Source organism: Tauraco erythrolophus, chromosome 6 (assembly GCF_009769465.1).
Source record: "Tauraco erythrolophus isolate bTauEry1 chromosome 6, bTauEry1.pri, whole genome shotgun sequence".
Taxonomy (NCBI): domain Eukaryota; kingdom Metazoa; phylum Chordata; class Aves; order Musophagiformes; family Musophagidae; genus Tauraco; species Tauraco erythrolophus.
The window spans coordinates 53,488,836-53,512,554 of NC_141470.1; the positions used below are offsets into that span (position 1 = coordinate 53,488,836).

Consider the following 23,719-nt stretch of genomic DNA (forward strand, 5'->3'; position numbering starts at 1 on the left):
GTTCGAACATGTGGAAGGAGAGTTCCAGCCATCTATCATAGGGGAAATAAATACCTTAATATTGGCACTTTATTTTCAACATGAAAATACAACTGGTATTATGTATTTTAGTATATCTTGTTAAGAGACCATAACAATGGAATACAAGCATTTTGAAGTGCTTTATCAAACAAAGAAATTCCTTTTTCATGGTTTTAGACATAGATTCAGTATTATTGATACTGCTACCCATGTAGTCTTGTATGATGTTGTACTTCACTCTCTATTTTCATTACTGATTCTGAGTTTCTCAAGTTCTTAACAGAACAAGGGATAGTCTTCTGCGGTTAATATAAACTCTCACCAATTCTTTGAGTTCCATGGTAACTTACGACAAAGTCAATTACAAAAACTATTTTTGTTCTAAAAATCCAAGTGTTATTTTGAGCATGACTTCATAGAGCAAACTACAGCTGCTGGTATAAAAGAAAAAGTCCCTTCCTGTGAGGGTCACCATAGCTGCACCTCATAATTTGGGGGACTTGTAGAGAACTTAGGAATTGATTTTACACTAGCCTTCAGCATGAAGTGACTTTTACTGCCCTCTCCAAATTTTGGTGTTGGCAAGCACTAAGTATAGAATTAATTTTAAAAGTAAGGAGGAGTTCTTTCCATTTACTCTTGGTAAGATTTTCAAAGTCACTTGTGAAACTTTAGAGGTCTCGTTTCCATTAAAAGATAATAAAACCTAGTAGTTTTTAAGTAGTACCTCTGGATCACGATTATTTTCATGTGTCCCATGAGTAGTAAGTGACATTTTGTACACGTTAATGCAGATATAGGTAATCTAACACTTAAATAATTTAGCAACATATACATCTTAACATGTCAGGTGAGGTTGTCCCATCAAATGTAAATCAACCCACTTTTGAGCTGGATAGCTGTCCACTAGGGACTGGAGAGAGTGCTGGTCTCTACATTTTAATAAATATTATTGAAAAATACTATTTGTAAAACATAGGCAAGTTTAATGGTCTGCGTAGTTAATTTTATACCAGTAGATGAATACATATCTAGCTTATTGTATGGAACAGGACTACAATGGATACATATAAATTTAAAACTTGTAATACAGCAATATTCTGAAGAGAGATAGGTGCATGGTATAGCACCCAACATGACAGATGGCTTTTTAAGAAAAATGGGAGATGACAGTAAAATATGGACTAGGTAGCAAAATAAAAGCATTACCTGGAACCTCTTTTCAGCAGCAGATGGGAAAGAGAAAAGAATTACTTATACAAGTTTGGCTGAAAGCTAGGTGTCAGTGACTTATTCATAGAATAAATTATTATTGACTCTAGTTTGCTTACTTCCTTTTACAACAAGGGGATTATTCATAACATCATAGATAATATAAATCTATTATTTGTACAGAAAACTCCCATTCACTTAAATGGGAATTATGAACATGTGTTGGCATGAGAACATAATTCTTAGGAATTATTCCTACTGTAAACAGAGAAAGAAAGCAGAAGCAGGCCCAAAAATCTCTGTATATCAAGTGTTTGAAGAGTTGGCAAAAATACTAATAAAAATGCATTCAGTTATACTAAAATAGAACTATCTCAGCTATTCAAAATGTGTGAGGCACTGAGCACTGCTGATATTCAATGTTTTTTCATGATTACTTAATTCAGTTTGTTGACTGAAAGTATTTCAACATCCATTTCACAAATCTGTTGCACTGGATGGGTTTTCTCAGTCACGAATGATGCACACTCCTATACTCTGACTACAAAAAATCATTATTAACCATCAGAATATATGAGCATGTACAGATTATTTCCTAGTATTTGTTGTACTACGCATGGGCACTTTTCATTAGTCTGATTAGCAGGTACACTTCCTTTGTCTCCATTTGACTTCCTTTTAAGAACTACCCAGCAATTTCACTGTAGCAAGGAGGACACTAGTTATCAGTCTTTTTCACTTGTAGTTGAAGCAAAAATAATTTCTCTCTCATCTGTTAGGGAAAACTTCCCAGAAAATTAGGAAAACAGTGTTAACAACTTACAAATGGATTTTTCCCCCCTCTCCCAATGAAAATAATCTGTTTTACTGAATCTCTTATCATTAGTTCCAACTTTAATTTTGCAGCACAAGACTGATGCACTATTTCTTCGTACAGGAAACTGCAAAATCTTTTTTCCCAATAAAATTCAAATGTATCTTGAATAGGTTTTACAGTCAATAATATGCAATTCTTCAAGGAGTACAGAATTCAGATACCTTCAGATATTTTTCAGAGTAAGTGCTATGCATTGCAAATGCGAGTTTCTCAAAGAATGGAGCACAGTTTTCTCCTACAATTTTCCTGAGTCCACTGAACCAAATGTTCATATAGTCAGAGGAAAATTTCATTTGGCAGTTTCAATTCTTTAATCTCCAATTCTACTTTTTCCATCTCATGATGTAAGTATGGAACAAGATTTTCCACATGGATCACATGTTGCGTATCTAATTATTAGCTGGCAAATATTTACATACATGGAGGTACGATCGGATGCTTAATTGGTACAAGGCAGATTTCATAAAGGCTTTTGTGCTGCCTTCCTCACTGAAATATGCAAGACTTATGTGGAGCTGTATTCAATCTATCTAGCAATATGCCTGTGTTTCAGTTATCCTTTTCTTGAGAACTCTGATTTATGCATATTGTTCACATAACTTCTTACGTGGATAAAGTCAGCCTACACAGATCATAACCCAAATATACATCTTCCAACGCTCATCACTGGGCCATGCAATCGCTCCTCTAGACATTTCTTTCCTGGTCACATCTGATTATTTTATTTGCAAAACGAATAGTTTTTTTTCCTTGCATTCAAAACTAGAGATTATTTGGTAAACCTTGATAGATACTTTGGTAATTGGTTTTTTGATTTCCTCAAAGACATGAGTTTTAGCTTAGCTCAGGGAGGTAAAAATAACTATCTCAAACTGGTAAAAGGAGACCATCCCTTTCCATAATGTTGTTCCAGCCTACTGTGAGTGCTCAGAGACACAGTAATACAAATAACTAATGATAATGAAATTATTGCTTGTAAAGAATGAAATCTCCAGAAATTACAGAGTTTTCAATCTCGAGGTTAATGCCCTACACTAAGATACATACCAATGTGCAGAAACTCATTTACAGAAAGGTTAGCTTCAAAAAGCCCTGCTTTATGTCTAAAACTGTTAAAAAATAAGAAGTTCCCTTTAAACTTTTCTGTAACCTAATTTATTCTGCAAACAGAGTGAACAGAGAGAGAGAAGAAGCTGCTATCAGAAAGTCCCTTGCTATAATTTTTTGTTTTGATTTCTGGCTTCTCCCCTCTCCCAAATCACACAATTTTACAGAGCAAAAGGAGAAGATAAAGCTGAAATTTTTAAAAAATAAATTCGCAATTTATGTTATTTACATTCATATCACAAGTCACTAGACTGGCAAGCAGAAAAATCTAATTGCATTATGTTCCTTTATCCAAAACATATGGAAGATGTTTGTATAAAATCTCTGAATTTCTCTTTCAATAGCAATTACAAGGTGATAATTGTGAGGTTCAGATATAGGAAGCCTCATCTCAGTAGCTTCCTCACTCTCTCACCGCCTTGAAAGTATAATTTAGGTTTATTTACTGTCTGTATCAGGTTAAAAAAAAAAAAATCTTCACTTCTGGATCAGTAAAGGACTAGTTTGTAAATAGTTTGTTAGTTCCCTTCCTATTATGAATACACAAGGGACTAAAATATATATTTTTCCATATGTACTTACACACACACACACAATCCTCAAGACCAAAAAAATAAATTAAAAAAAAAAATTGGAAGCAACTTTGCCACAATGGCTAGTTTTGTATTGTATCTGGGAGTGGATGCAGAGCATCTAAAGAATTTTCAAAAGGCATAAAATAACTGGGATCTTCCCATACAAGAGATCTCAGCACACGGACTGAGTAATGGCATGTATCAAGAAAACAGGATAGTGCTGACTATGGAACAAACTCTGTTTCAGAGGGTTTAGTTGCTTGCACATCTTTAGTATGGTAAATTTATGGTGAAAAATTAAACCAGAATTCCTGGTTGTTTAGTTTTGAGATCTTTTGGTACAGCCATTCTCATCTAAGGTACATTAATCACAGCATCGTCCCTTTGACAGTGACAAATAGTGAGCACTTCAGGGCGTATAAGAACAGAATAAGAATAGAGTGGTATTCCCCAGATTCTTCTCACAGCCTCCAGTGATTTGCAGTTCAGGGAGTAGCTAAGCCAGAAATGTTTTCAAAATTGACCATCCATGATGGCTTTTTCTTCTGAGCAATTTACTTAGCACAAAAGTAAAGGATAGAAACAGTTTTCCAATTTATTTTGTGCTGCTGAATATCCATAAAGATATTACACAACCACATTAGACACACAATATACATCTTTTCACATAAAAATGTTATCTATTAATATTATTATTCATAAATTACAAAAAAATTCAAATTACAGACATAAGTGCTCCCTCATAGCCAATGCCATTTTGTGTTTTCAATAGACGTTAAAATAAGTATTCCATTGTCAATGACATATTATGGAAATTTTACTAGTAGAGAATGGCGCCTCATTAGTAGAGGTAGCCTTAAACTACACTGCAAGCAGACCTTCAACTGATTGAATCTGAATGAAATTTTGAGTTCTGGCATCTGTAAGTTTCTCAAAAAATGTTTCTGAACTTTAAGGCTTCAACATATTTCTGTTCAGCATATCAACTTTAACAGCATTAGCATCTCTTATTTTCAAAAAATACTTGTGTGTCTCTTATTTTCTTTCAAATACTGAATTGCTTAGATAATATTGTTTAAAAAAAAAAAAAGGCCCAGAAAAAGTGGGGAAAATATGTCTCTACTGAAGGGAAAAATAAAGACAGTGCTGCCTAGAAGTATGAATTGATGCCACTCACATCTCAAGTTAATGTGCTTGCCATAAAAATGATTTAAGATACAGAAATCCCCACTGCTTCTAGTAAAACTGTGCTGTTGTGAAAGGAAAAACAAATTTTTTTAACTTCTGCTATTGCAAGGATTAAAAAGTAATTTATGAGCAAAATCAGAAAATTGAGGACAGGACACTACCTCTTTTGGACAGCAAAAATAATCTTTTGTTCAGATTCATGTTCTGGGAGTTGCATTTACATTTTGAATTAAAGGTCAATGGAAGAAAATTATTATTGTACACCAAAAGCAGAATCTCATGTTTCATACTTCACAGAGAAGTTATCTACCCACCAAAATGCAGTGTTTTACAGCCTCTTTTGCTTATTCTCCCTTTCTGACCCTAAGGATTCTTTCATTCCTTTCTGTAGAGCTTCAGCAAAAAGAAGTGACACTGTTTTGACTTACTTGGTGATGCGTATTTGTATTTTTGATAGATTAAATGGCCTAAAACTTTGATTTCTTCTGTTATTCTACTACTTACAATATAAAAGGTGAGATCAACTTCACCTTTCTGGTAATATTAGAATCAAAATAGTTTTAGTGAATCAATTTTTGGTACCCAGTTGAGTAATTTCTGATTCTAAATCCAGACCACGATCTCGGACTACAAGTCTTGGCCTCACAGATGTGCTTTTGTGAGACAGGAAGAGGAAACAGATTTCAGGTATGCTTCTTCCTTTAGTGTTCTCCTATTGTTTATCTCATTTAGTACTCTGGATATTTAAAATCATATTCCTTCTATATAGAGAGAACTTCACTACTCAGCAAGAGTTTATGAACTCCACTTCAGCTGTCAGGTACAATAATCTTAAGTGGTAACTAGATTTTTGGTATGGTCTTTAAAGTCTTTATACATAGCCTTAGAGTTCAATTATCTGGTAGTATTTATCTCCATCTTGTCTCATAGAGAATTAAACTCTTTCTACACTCAATAGTAAGAGAGGTTCAGATACTTTCTGATAAGGAATCTCCTTTATACACAAAGTCAAAATTACTTGGAAGATATTCTCAGTAGTACATTCTACACTAGTGTGTGTCTATTGGAATCCTTTTATTCCCAGAATCACAAAGTGTTACTACAAGAAATGTATCTCTTCTAATGCTTGGCAGTCAATATAACAAGCCTACGCATAACACGGTATGCCACAGATGTACTACCCACGCTCTGAGCAGTACACCCAAATACCCTGTAAATGAACAAACACAGAAAAAAAGTCTGTATAAGTTATACACATACTCTGTGTAACTTACACAGAACACTGACTTTACAGATATACATTTTTTTAAAAGCTAAAAAACATAATTAATTGGATAGAGGTTGCTAGTGGTATGACCTAAAATTTAGATGAAGACGGTGGCTTTCTTGATTATGTCAAACTGTCTGCAGAAGGATACACAGAGATTAACACAATTCTATCATCTGTCACCACAGAGATGTGATTTCATTCTGGAAACCGGGCCCAGGTAGGCATGAGAGGGGTTCTCTTTCCTTAACCAGTGTAGGTCCAAGTGTCCTGGCAGTTCAGTCTGTAAGTCTGAAGGGTGGCCTACAGCCTAAGGATCTGCGGTGCTACAAATGTAAAAGTATGTTTTTGAATACGCATATATTCTAAATAGAGTATATGCAAAAACTCATTACCTAATTGTCATGGCTTGATGTGGAGGGGGTGGGGGTTCTGGTGGCAGGAGAGGGGCTTTGCTCCCTGTGACCTCCCTGGTTTCAGACCTGGTCCTAGCCACCAGATCAGACTGCCATCCCCCTCGGGGTTGAGCCAATCAGCGCCTCTGTGAATTGCCCTATTTAAGTCGCGACAAAGGAGCCGCAAAAGGTGCTTTGCCCAGGAGCCAGGAGAGAAGGGAGGAGGGCACTGCCCCTGCTCCCTGGTTCTCAGTCGGGCGGCTGCCTGCGTCGGGCTGGCGCCGCCCATGGAGAATGGCGGCGGCAGAGCCAGCTGGGGAACTCGGGGGCACCCCACTCCCGGGCTGCCCACTGGGCTGAGTTCACCTGGAGAGGACTGAGATCTGAGAGAAACAGCCGCATCGACAGCAGGTCAGTGAGGATGGAGCGGGAGGAGGTGTGCTGGAGCCGAGTTTCCCCTGCGGCTGATGGTGAGATAGCAGGCGGCCCCCCTGCAACCAGGACGGCCTCGGTGGAGCAGAGACCCACTCGCAGCCCATGGAGAGAAGATGCCTGAGCCTGAGGATGGTCGTGTTGGGACGCACGACAAGGCAGAGAGGCATCTGGAGTCTGCGTGACGACCCACGCCGGAGCGAGTGGCTACAGCTCCCTAAGTACCCGAGACTGTGGTAAAGCCCACACTGGGGCAATCTGTGGGGAAGGATTGCTTCCTGTGGGCTGAACTCATGCTGGAGAAGTCTGTGGATTTTTCCTCATGGGTAGGGGATCCACTGGAGCAGGGGAAAAGGGTGTAAGGACTCCTCCTCCTTTAAGAAAGAAGCAGCAGTAACAGCACGGAATGAACTGACCTGCACTCCCCCAGTCCCTGACCCCTGCACTGCTGGGGGGAGGAGGTAGAGCCGGGAGGAAAAGGAAAGGGGGGGGGGGGGGGGGCAGGGAAGGAAGGTGTCGGTTTTAAGATCTGGCTTTGTTTCTTTCTATGCTCTCAAGTAACTTGTTTTGTTCCCCTTTGTCCTTTTAAGTAACCATTAATAAACTGTTTTGCTTTAAGAAATCCCAGTCTGTTTTGCCCGGGACCATGGTTGGTGGGTGCTCCCTCTGTTCTTGTCTCAACCCTCAGTCTCTAAATTTTTTTTTTTTTTTTTTTTTTTTTTCCCCCCTCCTCTCTATTTTCCTGGAGAAGGAGAGACTGTGTGAGTTTTAGTTGCTGGATCAGCCTAAAACCACGACACTAATGCAGACACATAAGCGAGTGACTCTGCATGTCACATGAATGCTACGTGGACACAGCAGCTCAGATCCTTTAGTAGCACCGGTGCATTGGTAAAATGCTGCAGCCAAGTCAACAACGCTTCTCTGGTCCCTGAAGCTTTATTAGCTCCAGCACAGTGGTGCAGACACGGTTGATACTGCTCGTATAGCCACTTCAGGCATCTCTGCAATGTGCTCCTTGCACTTTTATTCCATGTTGGACCTCTACACCAACACTGTGATACGGTCTTACACAAGTCCACACGAAGTTAGGCGAGCTCTCTGATTATAGCTACTGAAGTCAAGCTGTTCCTTAGCCACTCCAAAGTATTGAGGAAAAGAGGATGAGGTTTGATCACCTTCTCTCAAGTACTCTATTTAGCACTACTACTTCTCCAAGCAGCTTAAGTGATTAAAATGTGTTTGATCCTGGAACTTGAGTAAAATGAACTTACCTCACTACCCCCTGCCTTCAGAGAAAGCAAAAGGAAAGGGAAATAAAAATAATGTAAAAGTTAGTATCTATGAGAGCAGACTTACTAAAACATTTACCAAACTTACACAATATTAACTTCAGCAGAACAGAAGTTAAAATGCCTACAGTAACCATAACCTGGTTTTATTTGTCACAAAAACTTTTCTTTGAAGTTTTAGGGCCTCAAACTTTTAAACAACGCAGGCAATGGAATTCTTTAATGAACTTTTGTGCATTCTGAATCAGAAACTAGTTACCATACTACAGAATTAATTTTCCTTAATATTTTATTTGAAACTGAAAAATAAGTAATTAAAAACCTTTAATCACAGCTTTAATTAACAAAAGTAAATATAAATTCAAAATGTTGATACAATGCACATTATTTCTTTTTTATTTCCACATCAAATACATCTATTTAATAAACAGAAAGACCATTGTCATGTAAATGCAAGACAGGGAGCCATGGCTTTACACGTAGGCATCCATTCTGTCATTTAACAACACAACTTCAAAACAAAAGACGACACCAAAACTCACACAAACAATAGTTTGCATTTCTCAACAAGGGCATCACAGATCTGTCAGCTTTGCCGTGGAAAGAGGCACGTGCATTGTAACAGAACTCCTCACATCCCTGCAGGAAGTTTCCAATCTGCTATTTCTCTATATCCTTACACCTAATCATACTGTGTTGTGTTTTCCTCACTTCCCTCTCTTTAATAGCAGCATTCTGAACTGCCACTGTATCGTGGCAGTTTTTTTTTCCCCTCACATACATTGCCCATGTCTATTTTGCTGACAACAAACAACTTTCGGGGTCCTGTGCTCAGCTGCAGATTCCACAACAGATTATGTTCTAGTAGTTATGAATAATTTTCTTATTTCACATCTGCTTTACCTGCTGGTCTTATTCTACTCTCCTCTCCTCCCCACCCTCTTCTCTTCTAAAGCATATGAGAGTGAACAGAGCAATACAACTAACATCGCGATCAACTCGTTTTCCAAGACTCATTAAGAGAAACTGCAGAACCACTGTGGACAGAATTTTTCAAAGAAAGGTGGAAGTTATCTGGAGACAGAAAAATGCAAGGAGCAATTACAGCTGAATTAAAGTAGTTTGTTGGCAAAAAAAACCCCAACAAAACCTGAGAGCTGTTTTCAATAAAACAATTGCACAGGTTCATCCTATAATGCCACCACTAGATAACACTCAGTATTTAAGTTTCAAAAAGAGTATGTTATCAAATACCAGCAAATAACTCAATTATCTCAAGAAACTCTCCAAACATAACAATATACATACATCACTCGTAGTCTTTTGTGCTCTGTGAAAAAGCGATATAGCCTAGTCCTTAGGCAAGACTGAAGTTGTCGGGTTTTTTCCTCCGAAGAAACATCTCCACTCTTTTTATGCATGCTCTTTTAAGTTGTATATATATTTCAGTGTAATTATGTTTTACTATTAATCCTCTTTTCAGATGGCTTGTCTAGAATTCTAATTTAGCAATTACCTTTCATCTAAGGTTGGCTCCTTTTGTTGCAGATGAGGCTTAATTCCAAACATTGGTCTAATGTTTGTTGATAAGGCTTTGATGGTGTAATTAATTTCATTTTCCCTTGTCACATCACTGTCATAACCTAACAAAAATCAGAGTGAACAATATCAAAACAAAAAAAGACACTAGAAAAAAAAAAATCATAATTTGTGTGGGTTTCAGCAATATACTGGACTACATGAACAATTATACCACATATTATTAGTAACATAAATATGCAACAGAAAGAAAGTGGCTGGGAATCATGAACATTGTTCATAAAAGACATTCTAAATAAATTTCTCTAGGATATCTTTGTGAGGAAACAATTAACAAAGATTCAAGAGATATTCAAAGCTGCCCCATTTCTGCTTGGTTGGTCTGAACTCAGGGTAACAGACAAAGGACCTCCCTGCATGACACCTGCTGTTAAGTTCTGGAAGACTTAGCGCCAGGTTGTTCTCAATTTCAGGATACATCCATTAGGATGGAATCTATAGGTCTGCACAGGGTTCCTACACAATGCTTGGCAATAGTCAGGCACATCGAGATGATGTTTTTGTAGTACATATGGCAAAAAAGCTAAATAGTGACAAGGTTGTTACTTAGCCTCCATTATTTTTTCCTAAGAAAAAGACTGCTAATGCTAACTTTATGCATAGTTCTTAACTCTAACTGAAATCAACAGGACTTGATGAATAGAAGTTTTTGTGGAAAAAGATGTCAAGGTCTTTTCTTGTAAAGCTTAAGAGACCTCTCTTTCAGAGTACATTGGAAATACAGAGCTTAAGAGGGCTCTTTGTAAAGCACTAGAGCCTAGGGAACGGTATTGGGCAAAAAACAGGTCACAGGCAGAAGTTGAACAAAAACTCTGAAGATTGTAATTTTTGATTCAGAAAGCTAAAGTTGACTGAGTCTCCCTGTAGGCAATTATATTACTTTGTGGATGTAGTCTTCAACTTTAAGCAGAAAGATAGTGCATAAAAATTCTTCTCCAATGAATATTTCATATGCCTCTAATATTTAAAGTGTCTCTTTGGTCATTCAGCAGATTTCAGTGAAAACGGAAGTTAATTTATTACACAGAGCTATTTGAAGAGTAGCAGCGATAATTTAAAAATGCTTGAACACTGAGGATTTGACAAGGACGAAAAATTGCACTGGGCAGCAGAGAGCACAAGTTTGGGGACTTATGAACACTTGGAATTATAACATGAATAGGAAACATTTAGTATGGCAAAACAACAGAATTTTATTCTACAAAATGTAATTAACACTTCATAACTATTGATAATATGACCTTGCCATAGACTGTTCCATATACGAACATCAGTCTACCTCTGCCTCCTATGCTTTCATGTTATGGAAACACATGCTATAACATCAAGGTATCTATGATCTCACATTAGACAGATTTCAAAATAATTAAATCAGAATCAGTGTGATGAATGCATTTTTCTATATAGATTTTTGGAAGTTACCTATAATTGGCACCTAATATTATTTCATTTAAAAGATGTCAAGAGTCTTTTTATATACTGTGACTCAAAGCAGTAAGTCAAACACTTCATTTACCATTTTCTTCACAACAGTTTATCAGTCCTTTTCCCAAAAAGAAATTATACCTAAAGTTTTTTAAGTGTCTTCACTATTTAAGATTAAAAAAACATATATAAAACTTGATTATTTCTAAATTAGCAGTTTTCCATTAATAAAGTCTTCTTGACATAACATAATCCAGCAAGTCTTATAAATTATTACTGACCTCCATCTTCTTCAGAATCCAGATCAGATTCTTCACTGTCACACTGCCTGCTATCCCGATGTCCTTCCATCTCGTAAGTCCACAGCATTAAAGAGGTGTCTGCTCCTCCAACAGTGACCAATAAACTGTCGTCATAGGTCCAACGGACATTTGTTACATGGGTACTGTGAGCAACGTACCTCTTAAATTTTCCAAACTTTCCCTAAGGGAAAAGAAAAGGCACTGATCAAATTTAACCAGTCTGACAGATAAAACAGAAATGAGTTGCCAGTGCACAACAACATGTTCTTAACTTCTTTACAGTTTATGCTTCAGTTGTTTTGCATTTATATGTATCACGTGATTTGCCAAGTTCCTCTCTATAGCAACTTCATGAAATAACCATATTTCCATATCAAGCATGCAAGAATTCGTTTATAAACAGATTCCAGCAATAAATACTGGATTATTTTTCCTAAAAGAGAAAACAATTTAACAGATTAAGAACAAAATGTACATAGCTTATTTTGAGTCAATACTTGCGCACTGTTACCATCCCTAGCATGTCAAAATGTTCAAAATTGAAGACATATTTACTGATAAATATACATGAAAACTAGAAAGGTTCTAGAAGAACAGTAAAAATATAATGTGCTTCTAGAATGGCTTTTCTATGATGCATGATTAAATAATATTAAAGCTCTTCATCTTAGAGAAAAATGACTGAGGTTGGACAGAATGAAGGTCTATAAAATCACGAGTGACATGAAGGTCAGGAAGAAATGTTCGCTGTCTTCCAAAACAAGAGCTTAAGGGCCTAAAAACGACACTGATAAAAACCACACTGAGAATATTAATGCCTAAGATATTAGACAGTGCCTGTCCCATTCCCATTCTTACAGCTTTTCACACGCATTTGCATGGGAAAATGACAGTGACAAGACACTGCCTGAGATGGCTCTTTACTCTGACCTGGAATGGTAATTCTTACTAACCGGAAATTTGAAACATTGCAAATTGCAGTGTAATATTGAATGCCTTCTTTGATCATAAAGACAAAAGTATAAAAGCACTACTTTGTTCGGAGCAATGAATTTTTCAAGTCTTGAAAAGGCAGTTTTATTAATCTTCTCCATGAACAGTTAAAAATTACTTACTTTAGCAGGGTATCGAAACAGTTTCACAAATCCAAAATCATCTCCTGTGGCTAATACTTTACTATCACTAGTGAGGCATGAAGCAGTTACATCTGTGACTTCACCAATTATTGGCCAGATTCCTTCACAGCAAGAGCCCAAAACACTTGTCCATGATGCCCAGCCAATCTTTTCTACCTACAAAAAGAACCTGTTTGAGACAGAGCATGCTTCCTCCCAGGCAGTTTTCTTCCATGCCTGATTTCAAGAAAAAGTCATTGCATCGAAAGATACATCACATCAAAAAGACAGTATTTTTACATATTAACTACTTATGTTCCGAATAGTCAAATTTCATTCAAGACCTTTAATTTTACCTCTATTAATTTCCAGTTCTAAAACCTCTAGAAGTATTTAAAAAATTTTTACCTTACCTGCCCTTCCAGGCTAGAGAAAACAAATCACATTTTTCAACACTGCCTTTAATCTCATAGAAAAGAAAATATTATTTGAAAATTATCCATTTTCACTCTCTGACCTATGACAATGCTCTGTGTCTGAGAAACCAAGTCAATATTATAGCTACAATATACTACACTTATCTATGTATGTTATGTATGCTATAATGCATTGCTATGTAAAGAAGACACGAGGTCTTCCACAGCAAGGTTAGGGTTAAGTAATCTGCAATAGGTTTTCAAAGGTGTCTAGGTACCAAAAGAGGCAAACAGAAGTCCAGTGAGATTTTCATGAGTGCATAAGTCAGACAAACGTCCATTTCTTAAAAGAAAAGACAAATGTGATAACCTCTATGTATTTTATAATTCTGATTACATTATCTAATTGAACATGCTGCAAAAAAAGGATAAGGGACAGCAAATGCCTAAACAAAAGTCTTTGCAATAGACCAGTTAAAAGTATAGTTTATACATCATCCCCTCTTATGCAGTACAGGCAGTTGTATCATAAGTCTGATGATACTTGTACTCACCAGTACAAGTTGGGGACTGAACTGTTGGGGAGCAGCACAGAGGAAAGGGACCTGGGGGTCCTGGTGGACAGCAGGATGACCATGAGCCAGCAATGTGCCCTTGTGGCCAAGAAGGCCAATGGCATCCTGGGGTGTATTAGAAGGGGTGTGGTTAGTAGGTCGAGAGAGGTTCTCCTCCCCCTCTACTCTGCCCTGGTGAGGCCTCATCTGGAATATTGTGTCCAGTTCTGGGCCCCTCAGTTCAAGAAAGACAAGGAACTGCTTGAGAGAGTCCAGCGCAGGGCCACAAAGACGATTAAGGGAGTGGAGCATCTCCCTTATAAGGAAAGGCTGAGGGAGTTGGGTCTCTTTAGCTTGGAGAAGAGGAGACTGAGAGGGGACCTCATTAATGTTTATAAATATGTAAAGGGTGACTGTCATGAGGATGGAGCCAGGCTCTTCTCAGTGGCATCCAATGATAGGACAAGGGGAAATGGATATAAGCTGGAACATAGGAGGTTCCACTTAAACATGAGGAAGAACTTCTTCCCAGTAAGGGCAACAGAACACTGGAACAGGCTGCCCAGAGAGGTTGTGGAGTCTCCTTCTATGGAGATGTTCAAAACCCGCCTGGATGCGTTCTTGTGCGATCTAATCTAGGTGGTCCTGCTCCGGCAGGGGGACTGGACTAGATGATCCTTTGAGGTCCTTTCCAATCCCTAACATTCTGTGATTCTATGATTCTGTGATTTGCATACAAGTTAAGAAGGCCTTCTATTTCCTCACCTCCAAACTGGGAATTGTCTGTTTCTTCCCACGAGGAGCTTCAAAAAACAACTGCTCTTTAGCACCAGTGTTGACCTGCAAAAGCTTCCCTATAAAACATATTACATATTGTATATTAGCATTAATAGAAGATTCCATTTTACACAAACAAACAAACAAAGTTACTTGAAATTTTTGTTTCTAACAGCATTACACAAATTATTTGTTTCCACTGGAAAAAATTGCATACATAAACAATGGATCTGGAAGTATGGGCTACTGAAGACCTGAGTCCTTTGACCTTTTAAATTCACAGTCCTTCCTCCTCTCTTTGAAAACTGTAATAATGCATCACTTTTCTCTCCTGTTTATGGTTGTCCCCCAGATGGTAGATAAAATTTACTGGGTCTAATTCAGGGCTTGTTTGTGACAACTAGTTGACTAGTATGCATGTACACTTGGGACTGAGAAGCACATAAGCTGTCTGGCCAATGGCTGCTTCCAAGCAGCTGACTTGTGCTTGCCTTTATATTACTTCTTTTCTGAGAGAAATATTTCTTTCCTCTTCCTGTTTTCAAAATTCTCAGAGAAAGTAATCTTACTACACTCTTTCAAATTAAATTGGACTGTTTCAAAAGTGATTATGTAGAGGAATAAGAGCAGGAACTAATAGATTGGACTATTACACTCCATTGGTTTCGTATGAAACAGGACTAAAGTTAATATTTAAATTAATCATTTATTAAGACCAAGGAAGTCAGGAAATCTAGTCCTTCTGCTCTTTTTGACAACAAGGATATATATTCCTGAGCTACATATGCAACTGCATCATGCAGTACATTATTCAAGAAGTAGAAGTCAAACGATAAACACAGAAGATGTAAACAAAACCCCATACAAATCAATATACAGAGACAATATATTTTACTTAAAATTGAACAACTTCTAAATATATAAATAGTAATAAAAATCATGGTTTTATATTTAGTCAGATGCTGTGAGCATATTCATAAACTGAAGAAACAAATCTGTCAACGGCACCATAAATGCATCCTGTAGATATACTGTATTTAGTCTATAATGTAATCAGTCTTCCAGCAGATTTTTAGAATGAATGCTACTTACCTCTCACGTCCCAGTCCATGTGTGTGATATAGCTGGAGGCTCCCTTGCAGATTCCTACTCGTTTACTGCTCATTACATTGTAAATATCTACAAAGTTTTCACAGGATGCCACAGCTAAATACTTCCCAGCTCCTAAAAAACATCAGTAGAAACATAAGTTTTTATCACTAGATAACACTTCAAAAATCGTAGTGCTGTGTCTATTAAACACAAGTACATTGTGGAACTTAGCTATATGCAACTCAGATTTCTTTGGAATGAACTTGCTTATTTCTTCAGAGTCCTCGATAGATTAACATTCATATCGCAACAATCAAAATCAGTATGAAATATACAACCATTACAACATTACATTTACAAATAATAAAAACTATTTGATAAAATTTTATTTTATTTTATTACACTCAGAGTGGTAAGGCTTAGGTAATCAGAAAGTAATGTTGCACAAGAATTGGTATCAGTAATTTGCATCAAATTTCTCCTACAAAATAGCATTTTCCCTGAAGTAGTATTATTAGTTTAGGCCATACAATTGAGTTCCTAAATAAGAGCTGTACTATTTGAAAGAAACTAGACTCACTGGGAATGCTAAACACTATAGGGGGAAAAAGAAGAAAAAAGGAGGACACCAGATCTTTCTGACACATCAGTTTCAAGCATTCTCATTAGCTAACAGTAACCTCAGCGAAGAGCCAAACTTACACACCTCATAAAGTGAAACTCTAGGAATCTAGGAAGGCTGCTGGATGTTCATGACTTAAAACTGTTGCATTCTGGAGGTTACTATGAGCAAACTCATTCCAATAATCTCATCATTAAATGAGAAACATAGGACTTCACACTCAGTATTTTCAAAATGTTAATATTAGTCTTGCTGATTTGTTACATGTAAATACTTCTTTTATCTTTTAAAGGTTATAAAGCTTGTTTGAACAACTTTGATATAAAAATCTTCTTTTTAAATCACTTACCAGGAGAAAATCGGATCTCTGAAATAACATCTTTCCTGTGCTGGAAAGAGACTAGATCCTCCAGGGTATCTGCATTAACTATCAAAAAACTTCCATCATTGAGACCAACGGCTAATGCTTTTCCATCAGGAGAAAAGCAACAACATCTGCCTCCTATGAGGAATACAGAAATGGCATTCAGGTACATTTACAGTGAGTAATCCTTCTTTTAGATTTATTTTTAGAGTAGTAAAGGAAAGTTATTCTTTTAGTGTATAGTCTAATGAAATGTTTTAGATGCTGTCAAGATAATTGCGAAGCTCTACATCTGCGATAGCACACAAATGCTATTGACAAATCAACAAGTACACAACTCCAGAATCTTAGATTACATTTATTTGCATATTGATATATGTTCTACACTAGTAATACAGATTAATCACTATTGTCTATACATATTTAATTTTCTCTCCTTCTTAGTATATAGTGCCAGTTGTTTGTTACCATTTGCTCTGGGAAGGAGAACGCAGCATTATGTGGTCACTACGTCATATAGTCCTTTTAATAAACACGTCAATTTTTGAAAAACAGTTTAATTTCCAATCTAAATTTATTTATAGTCAGCTTATATAGATTTGTTTCCATGCCAGAGTTTTCCATTGGTGTAAATATTTTTCCCTACTATTTGTTCCTCTGAGTAACTTGTAGACAGTAATCCTTTTTTTTGCTGTCTCCACCACAAAGCTTCTCGTTCATTATCCTGTAGCAACTCTTTCTGCATACTCAACTTTCAGCTTCATTTCATTCAGCTGAACACAGATGAGAAGTGTACACCAAAAATACTCTGATCAGTCTCTCGTAAAATACATGAATCCTTCAATATGTCCTGGGAGAAATAACCTCACTATCACATGTAATTGTTATCCTGTGATCAGCTACAACATCCTGAGCCTTCTGCTCCTCAGTTACTCATCAGCTACACAGACATTTTTTCTTACAGTCATTGAGTCTTGTCTTTTTTAATTACCACATTATTTTCTCATTTCCACTACCGCAGTCTGCAGAAGTATCCAGCTCTTTCTGCACAGTACACATGTACTTTTTAAGATCATCAAAGCATCTCAAAATGTGTCTCATCAGCAAATTAACTCATCACAGTCCTTTTCTGCCAAAACTACTCTTAAAAATATTAAGAAATATCAGCTTTAAGACTTGAGCAGACTTCACCAACTTGAAACTTTCTTGTTTGATTTCTGATTGTGCCAACTAATGACTCTTCTTACATTTACTTGATCAATCTAAGGTTTGGATGAAAGTGCTTTACTGAACGCCAAACAGATAAAGCCTATTGTACTCCTTTGTCTAACGAAGCATATAGATAATTAAAAGCCTGTAAGGCCAGTCTGGTCTAATCCTTAAAAAAGTCTCATTACAGGATGTATTTACAACAGATTTTCCATCTGTCAAAATAGAATTTATTTATGTAGTATACGACAAGTAAGAATTTTATGACTGTTCTCTTTCCTTGACATTCCAGATTCTTCTAACTTTTGCAAAGAAGATAAATTCGGCATTACTTCTAAGATTTCTTCCAAAAATTTCTAGATTCAAAGTCCTCCACTGTTCAAAAAAGCTTGTAATACTATAAGCAACATGGCAGATTTATGTAACTTTTATCACAAATTCACTGACTTAAATAGGTTACAGTTGCAAATAATCTTAAGAGAAGTATTACATAGAAATCTTTCATACAGATTCATTAGCTTAAGGGCTACATAACTCGTGAACATAGCATTGATAAAATAATTTGAGCAAAGAAAGGAATTTATTCAGTCTTGCTTTTGAAAGAATTATATTGCTAACAAAATATCAACTGAATTCCGTTAAATATTTTCATATTAAGCATCTTACCCTTCTTCAATTTGCGAACAGCTAACATACAATGGCTAGGAGATAAATCCCATATTCTTAAGGTTTTGTCATCACTTACAGTGGCACAAATAGGTAAATGAGGATGAGTAGCTAGACCCCAAACTTCACCCTCCATGTGACCCTGAAAAAACACAATGAATCAGATGACTTTGTATTTTAAACTGAAATATGAAATAATACATGTAAGGAAGTTTAAAAAAAAAACAGCACAAACAGGCATATCTTTTGAGGATAATAAAGACATATCTGAACAGAAACACAGAACACCTGAAAAAAACCTCGCCTGCTACTTACAGTAAAAGTGCAAATTACAGTAATTAGTACTAGAGAGACTTTTTCCTGAGAAATAACCCTCACACACATCTATGTCACTGGCATAGACAGTGGGGTCAAGTGCACCCTCAGCCAGTTTGCAAACGACAGCAAGCTGCCTGGTGCAGCTGACATGCCTGAGGGGCAGGATGCTATACAGAGGGACCGGGACAAGCTCGAACAGTGGGCCCATGTGAACCTCATGAGGTTCAACAAGGTCAAGTGCAAGGTCCTGCACCTGGGTCAGGGCAATCCCAGTATCAATGCAGGCTCGGGGGTGAAGGGATTGAGAGCAGCCCTGAGGAGAAGGACTTGTCCACCTTTTCATCCACCAGCACCCACATGAGCCGGCAATGTGTGCTTGCAGGTCAGAAAGCCAACCGTATCCTGGGCTGCATCAAAGGAAGCGTGGCCAGAAGGTCGAGGGAGGTGATTCTGCCCCTCTACTCTGCTCTCGTGAGATCTCACTTGGAGTATTGCGTTCAGCTCTGCTGACCTCAGCACAGGAAAGACGTAGACCTGTTGGAGCAGGTCCAAAGGAGGGTAACAAAAACGATCAGAGGGATGGAGCACCCCTGAGTGAGTTGGGGTGGTTCAGCCTGGAGAAGAGAAGGCTGCAGGGAGACCTTATTGTAGCCCTTCAGTATTTGAAGGGGGCCTATAAGAAAGATGGGGACACACTTTTTAGCAAGGCCTGCTGCAACAGGACAAGGGGTAATGGTTTTAAACTAAAAAAGGGTAGATTTAAACTAGATGTAAGGAAGAAATATTTTACAATGAGGGTGGTGAAAGATTGGAACAGGTTGCCAGAGACATGGTAGATGTCCTGTCCCTGGAGGCATTCAGGGTCAGGTTGGACAGGAGCAAACTGATCTAGTTGAAGGTTATCTCTGCTCGCTGCAGGGGAGTTGGGCTAGATGACCTTTAAATGTCCCTTCCCACCCAAACTATTCTATGATCTAGATTTTTTTCTTTACCTTAGGTTCTAATATATTCTTTAAAAAAATCTAGTTCTTTACTTATTGCATTGGCCACTCAGAAGTGTGAATTAAAGATCCACAGATTTTTATTTAAGTATGAAAGAAAATCATAGGATGATATGTTGTAAAAAAATCTGGTTTGTAGTCAGGCTTAAGAAATGCAGTCTTTTTGGTATGGCAAAGAAAACCGGAATGTTTTTTAAATAATTACAAAGAATATCTAAAAATAAACCTCAAGGAAACAATTTGCAAAAACAATAAGAGTAATCAGTATTCAGAAAAAATTAATAGGGAATTTGGTGGAGGATCCACTGTTTCATGTTTTTTTTATTTTTTATTTTTTAAATAGAAATATGATCTTGGCCTGTTTGAAAGGGTGAACTTGTTGAACAAATTAGTACATGAAATTCTGTGATCTGTTTTGCTCATTAAAGAGTCATAATGGTCTAGCCTAGCATTAAAAATCTATAAAGTAACTTGCTAACTTCACTAGTGATTAAAATCCTTGCTATTTCACAACAGTCTTTAGGTTAGAAAATAAAACAGCGTTTATGGTATGGAATATTTGACTGCTATTTAACATGTACCTGAACCAGCAGAGTTATTGGTCCACTTTTATCCACCTCCAATATTTCACCATTCTTTGTGCCCACTAAAATATGACCATGTCCTAAAGATATGGCACGTATAGAAGGATTATCTTCTAAGAGGAGACCTAGAAGGTTAAAGGACAGAAGATTCTCAAGTGTGCCTTATAGAGGATTTTTCACATATATGCACATTACATTCTCATCGTAGAAAAAGATACTTGGTAATAAACAAGTAAAAACACATTCCTCCATGGAAGATCTTATATGTTTGTATTCATTTGGGAATATTTAGTAATTACCCAATTACTAAATCTTTCTTCTCAACCCAGTATCTCTGAAGTTTAATCAGCTTGACTCATTGGAAATCTTAGTGAAAAAAACGTGCACGTGAAATATCAACTGTACTGCTATATCGCTAGCATTCATGGTACCTTCAAATCTAGCTTTTTATTAAACAGATATGAGAATGAGATACTCTGTAGTAGAATGTTTTAGTTAATGCGTGTTTCCATTTATTATTTTTGAAAATCAAAGCACATGCATTAGAACACAGCAAATGCAAATTTTTGAGGTGGGAGTGGGACGAGAAAAGGCTATCCAGAATGTCAAAGAGGTAAAACTGAGAAAAAAAATCAGCACTAAGATCAAGAATAAATGGAAGAAATAGGAATAATAGGAACTAAAATGTTCTTAAATAATTTCAGAAAATTAAGTCCTAAAATGAACTAATACCTTAGAAAACTAACCATAATTCTGAATTCCATTGCTCCTCCAAAACAAAAAAGATTGGACAAGATACATCATGATTAGAATATAATCGGGTTTTTAGTTGCCACTTTAAAAAAATAAATAAATCACCTGGGTGATTAATTCAGGCAGATAAGGAAAATATTATGATCTGCACCCATCAAATGTGCAGACACTACAACTTACCATTCACCTCCCAACAGAAAAATGACTTATTTAGAATCAATAAAGCTTTTAAAAAATAATTTTTAATATTCATTATGTCAAATGCGGATTTCCTTCTATTGGGGAAACCAGTTCCATGGAAAGAGTTTTCTAAAGAAAGTGTTTTAAATAGAATAAAAATAGGATAAAGTCTGTGTTACCTTTAGACCCAGGGGCCAAAGCAGCCCTTTTGATGGCATAGGTTTTGAGACAACGCTCAAAGGTATCGTCCCAGAGAGCTACAACCCCATCCTTTCCTCCAGTGACAAATCCCTGGGTGGGGGGAAAAAAATATTTTTTTAAAAATAAATCACAAGTTATAATCAATTATTATCTTTCCTTAATTTTTCAGTGATTTCTGCCAAACCTGAAAATTGATTATATACAACATTGTATTGCACAGAACTACAGATTGTAGAGATGAAAAGATCAGGAGCAACAAAATTCCTGATTGAATTCCCCTCCTGACCAAGGCAGCACAGCCCATGTACATAGGCTGGATTTAAAAGTTGTAACCAATAAGCTTCTACCACACTAGAAAAACAATCTAACTGAAATTTGAAATGTTTTTCTTGATTAATTTAGCCTCAATATCCCTTTGGCATTTCACCTCATTACTCCAAGTCAAACTTAGTACCACTCACAATTTTATCAGTGCTTAAATTGTTCAAATATATGCATATTTGTGCCATTCTGTCTCCAAATATTATTTACAGCTATTTAATGAAGCAACAGGTATACTTAATACTGAAATCACTAGTACTTTCCTTTGGGAAACTTAGTTCTTGCACTATGAATAACACATGCTTTGTCCAAAGCTACTATACTGAAACTCAAAGGTGGAGTAACTTATCTAACCCAGCAAAACACAAACATACATATAACTTCACACACACAAGTAATCTAACTGGAACACCCATTCAAATTTAACTACATGCCTAAAGGCTTTCTGGAGTCAAAAGAAGTTGAGAATCAGGACAGAGTACTTATTGATCTACAAATTGAATGCTTCTACGAGTAGATGGTAATTACAGCACAAAATAGTAAAAGTATGATCTTCCTCTCTCACAAGCTCACATACTCCATTAAACTTATGGATGCTTAAATCAAAAAGTACTTTTACTTATCGTAAGTTACTATTACTTCTTTAGTAAGAGGTCATGAAAATTACTGAATAAGATGTGTCTGGACCACAAACGTTTGAGAAACAGCATGCTACATAACAAGAATTAGAGACATGAATAAAACACTATTTTGAATCTGGACCTCACAAAGCTCTTCTGTAATGGAAACAAAACCATGGATTCCTGAGTTTGGGAAAGGCCTAACTTCATGGACTTTTTTGTCCAGACATCAAAAAACAATGAACAGTTCATTTACTTTTTCCAATGCGTGCATGCTGAACACAGGACCATCATGTGCTTTGACAGTTTTTATGAGAAACACATCTCTCCAAATACACACATCCCCCGTAGAAGTTCCAGAGAACGCCATCTCTTCAGTCCAGCCATATACTGCACACATCATTGTATCGGTTCTTCCCAATGCACCTATGCAGCCCTTTCTCCCAATTAGTCCTCCACCTGGTTCAAACCAAAAACAAGTCATCAGATCTTTGCTTAGAAATATTTTCCAAAAACTATATAACCTTACCCAGAGCAACAAGTCCTTTTCTTCTGGTTCACCCATGCTCCCCAAAAAATGGAGCCTGAGAAGAGTTTCAACAAAATAAATTTTTTATACCATGTGGCACCTTTCAAGAAAAAAAAACTTACTTTTAACTTACTACTTGAATCTGGATTTGAATATGTACATATACCCACATAAACATCTAAAGAGAAAGTGCAGTTGTAAACTTGCATCTAAACAAAAAATTTAACATCTACCACACAGTTCATAGAAACTCTTAATGAAATTAACTTGAAAGAAAAAAAAGAAAAGTTTAAATCTTGACATCCCATCCTTTTCACAATATGTTTTCAGTGAGAGGAATTCTAATTTTATTTGAGAGGTTTGCTATATTGGCCTCTGGATAATAGAAATGTTACAGCTACATAAATTTTTAAATTCTTTAAAATACTATACCTAAAATAACTTGACAGGCATAACACCTAGTAACCTCTGGCTAGAAACTCAGATTTATATTTTCACAATCCTTAGAGAAACTGCATGTGGTGTGACACAGAAGCCCCTCAGGATCTGACGCTTCATAGTGTTCTCATATTTACAGAGGCAAGGTCTCTGAACCTCTCCATCATCACGTGGCACTGAAGAAAATTTAGTCTGAAGCATAGATTTTGGTGTAATTTCTCACATCAAGTGCACCTGCTCTACTGCAGGTTTCAGAGACCTGGCATT

At 36.8% G+C, this 23,719-nt stretch overlaps 1 protein-coding gene across 3 annotated transcripts in view; it reads right to left on the reverse strand.

The window, feature by feature from the left end:
• Positions 1–23,719, reverse strand: part of EML5 (EMAP like 5) — a 117,311-nt gene that overhangs the window by 23,388 nt on the left and 70,204 nt on the right. Inside the window, exons 18-29 of one of the 3 annotated variants that reach the window (XM_086612637.1) lie at positions 22,742–22,944; positions 21,523–21,634; positions 20,408–20,535; positions 18,508–18,649; positions 16,618–16,770; positions 15,647–15,778; positions 14,543–14,631; positions 12,808–12,984; positions 11,672–11,873; positions 9,883–10,009; positions 8,349–8,363; positions 1,231–1,239 (exon numbers count right to left, since the gene is read on the reverse strand). In XM_086612637.1, coding sequence (XP_086468763.1) covers positions 1,231–1,239; positions 8,349–8,363; positions 9,883–10,009; positions 11,672–11,873; positions 12,808–12,984; positions 14,543–14,631; positions 15,647–15,778; positions 16,618–16,770; positions 18,508–18,649; positions 20,408–20,535; positions 21,523–21,634; positions 22,742–22,944 — 1,489 coding nt within the window. The remainder of the gene's footprint in view (positions 1–1,230; positions 1,240–8,348; positions 8,364–9,882; positions 10,010–11,671; positions 11,874–12,807; positions 12,985–14,542; positions 14,632–15,646; positions 15,779–16,617; positions 16,771–18,507; positions 18,650–20,407; positions 20,536–21,522; positions 21,635–22,741; positions 22,945–23,719) is intronic. The other 2 variants (XM_086612638.1, XM_086612639.1) reach the window with 2 other exon arrangements.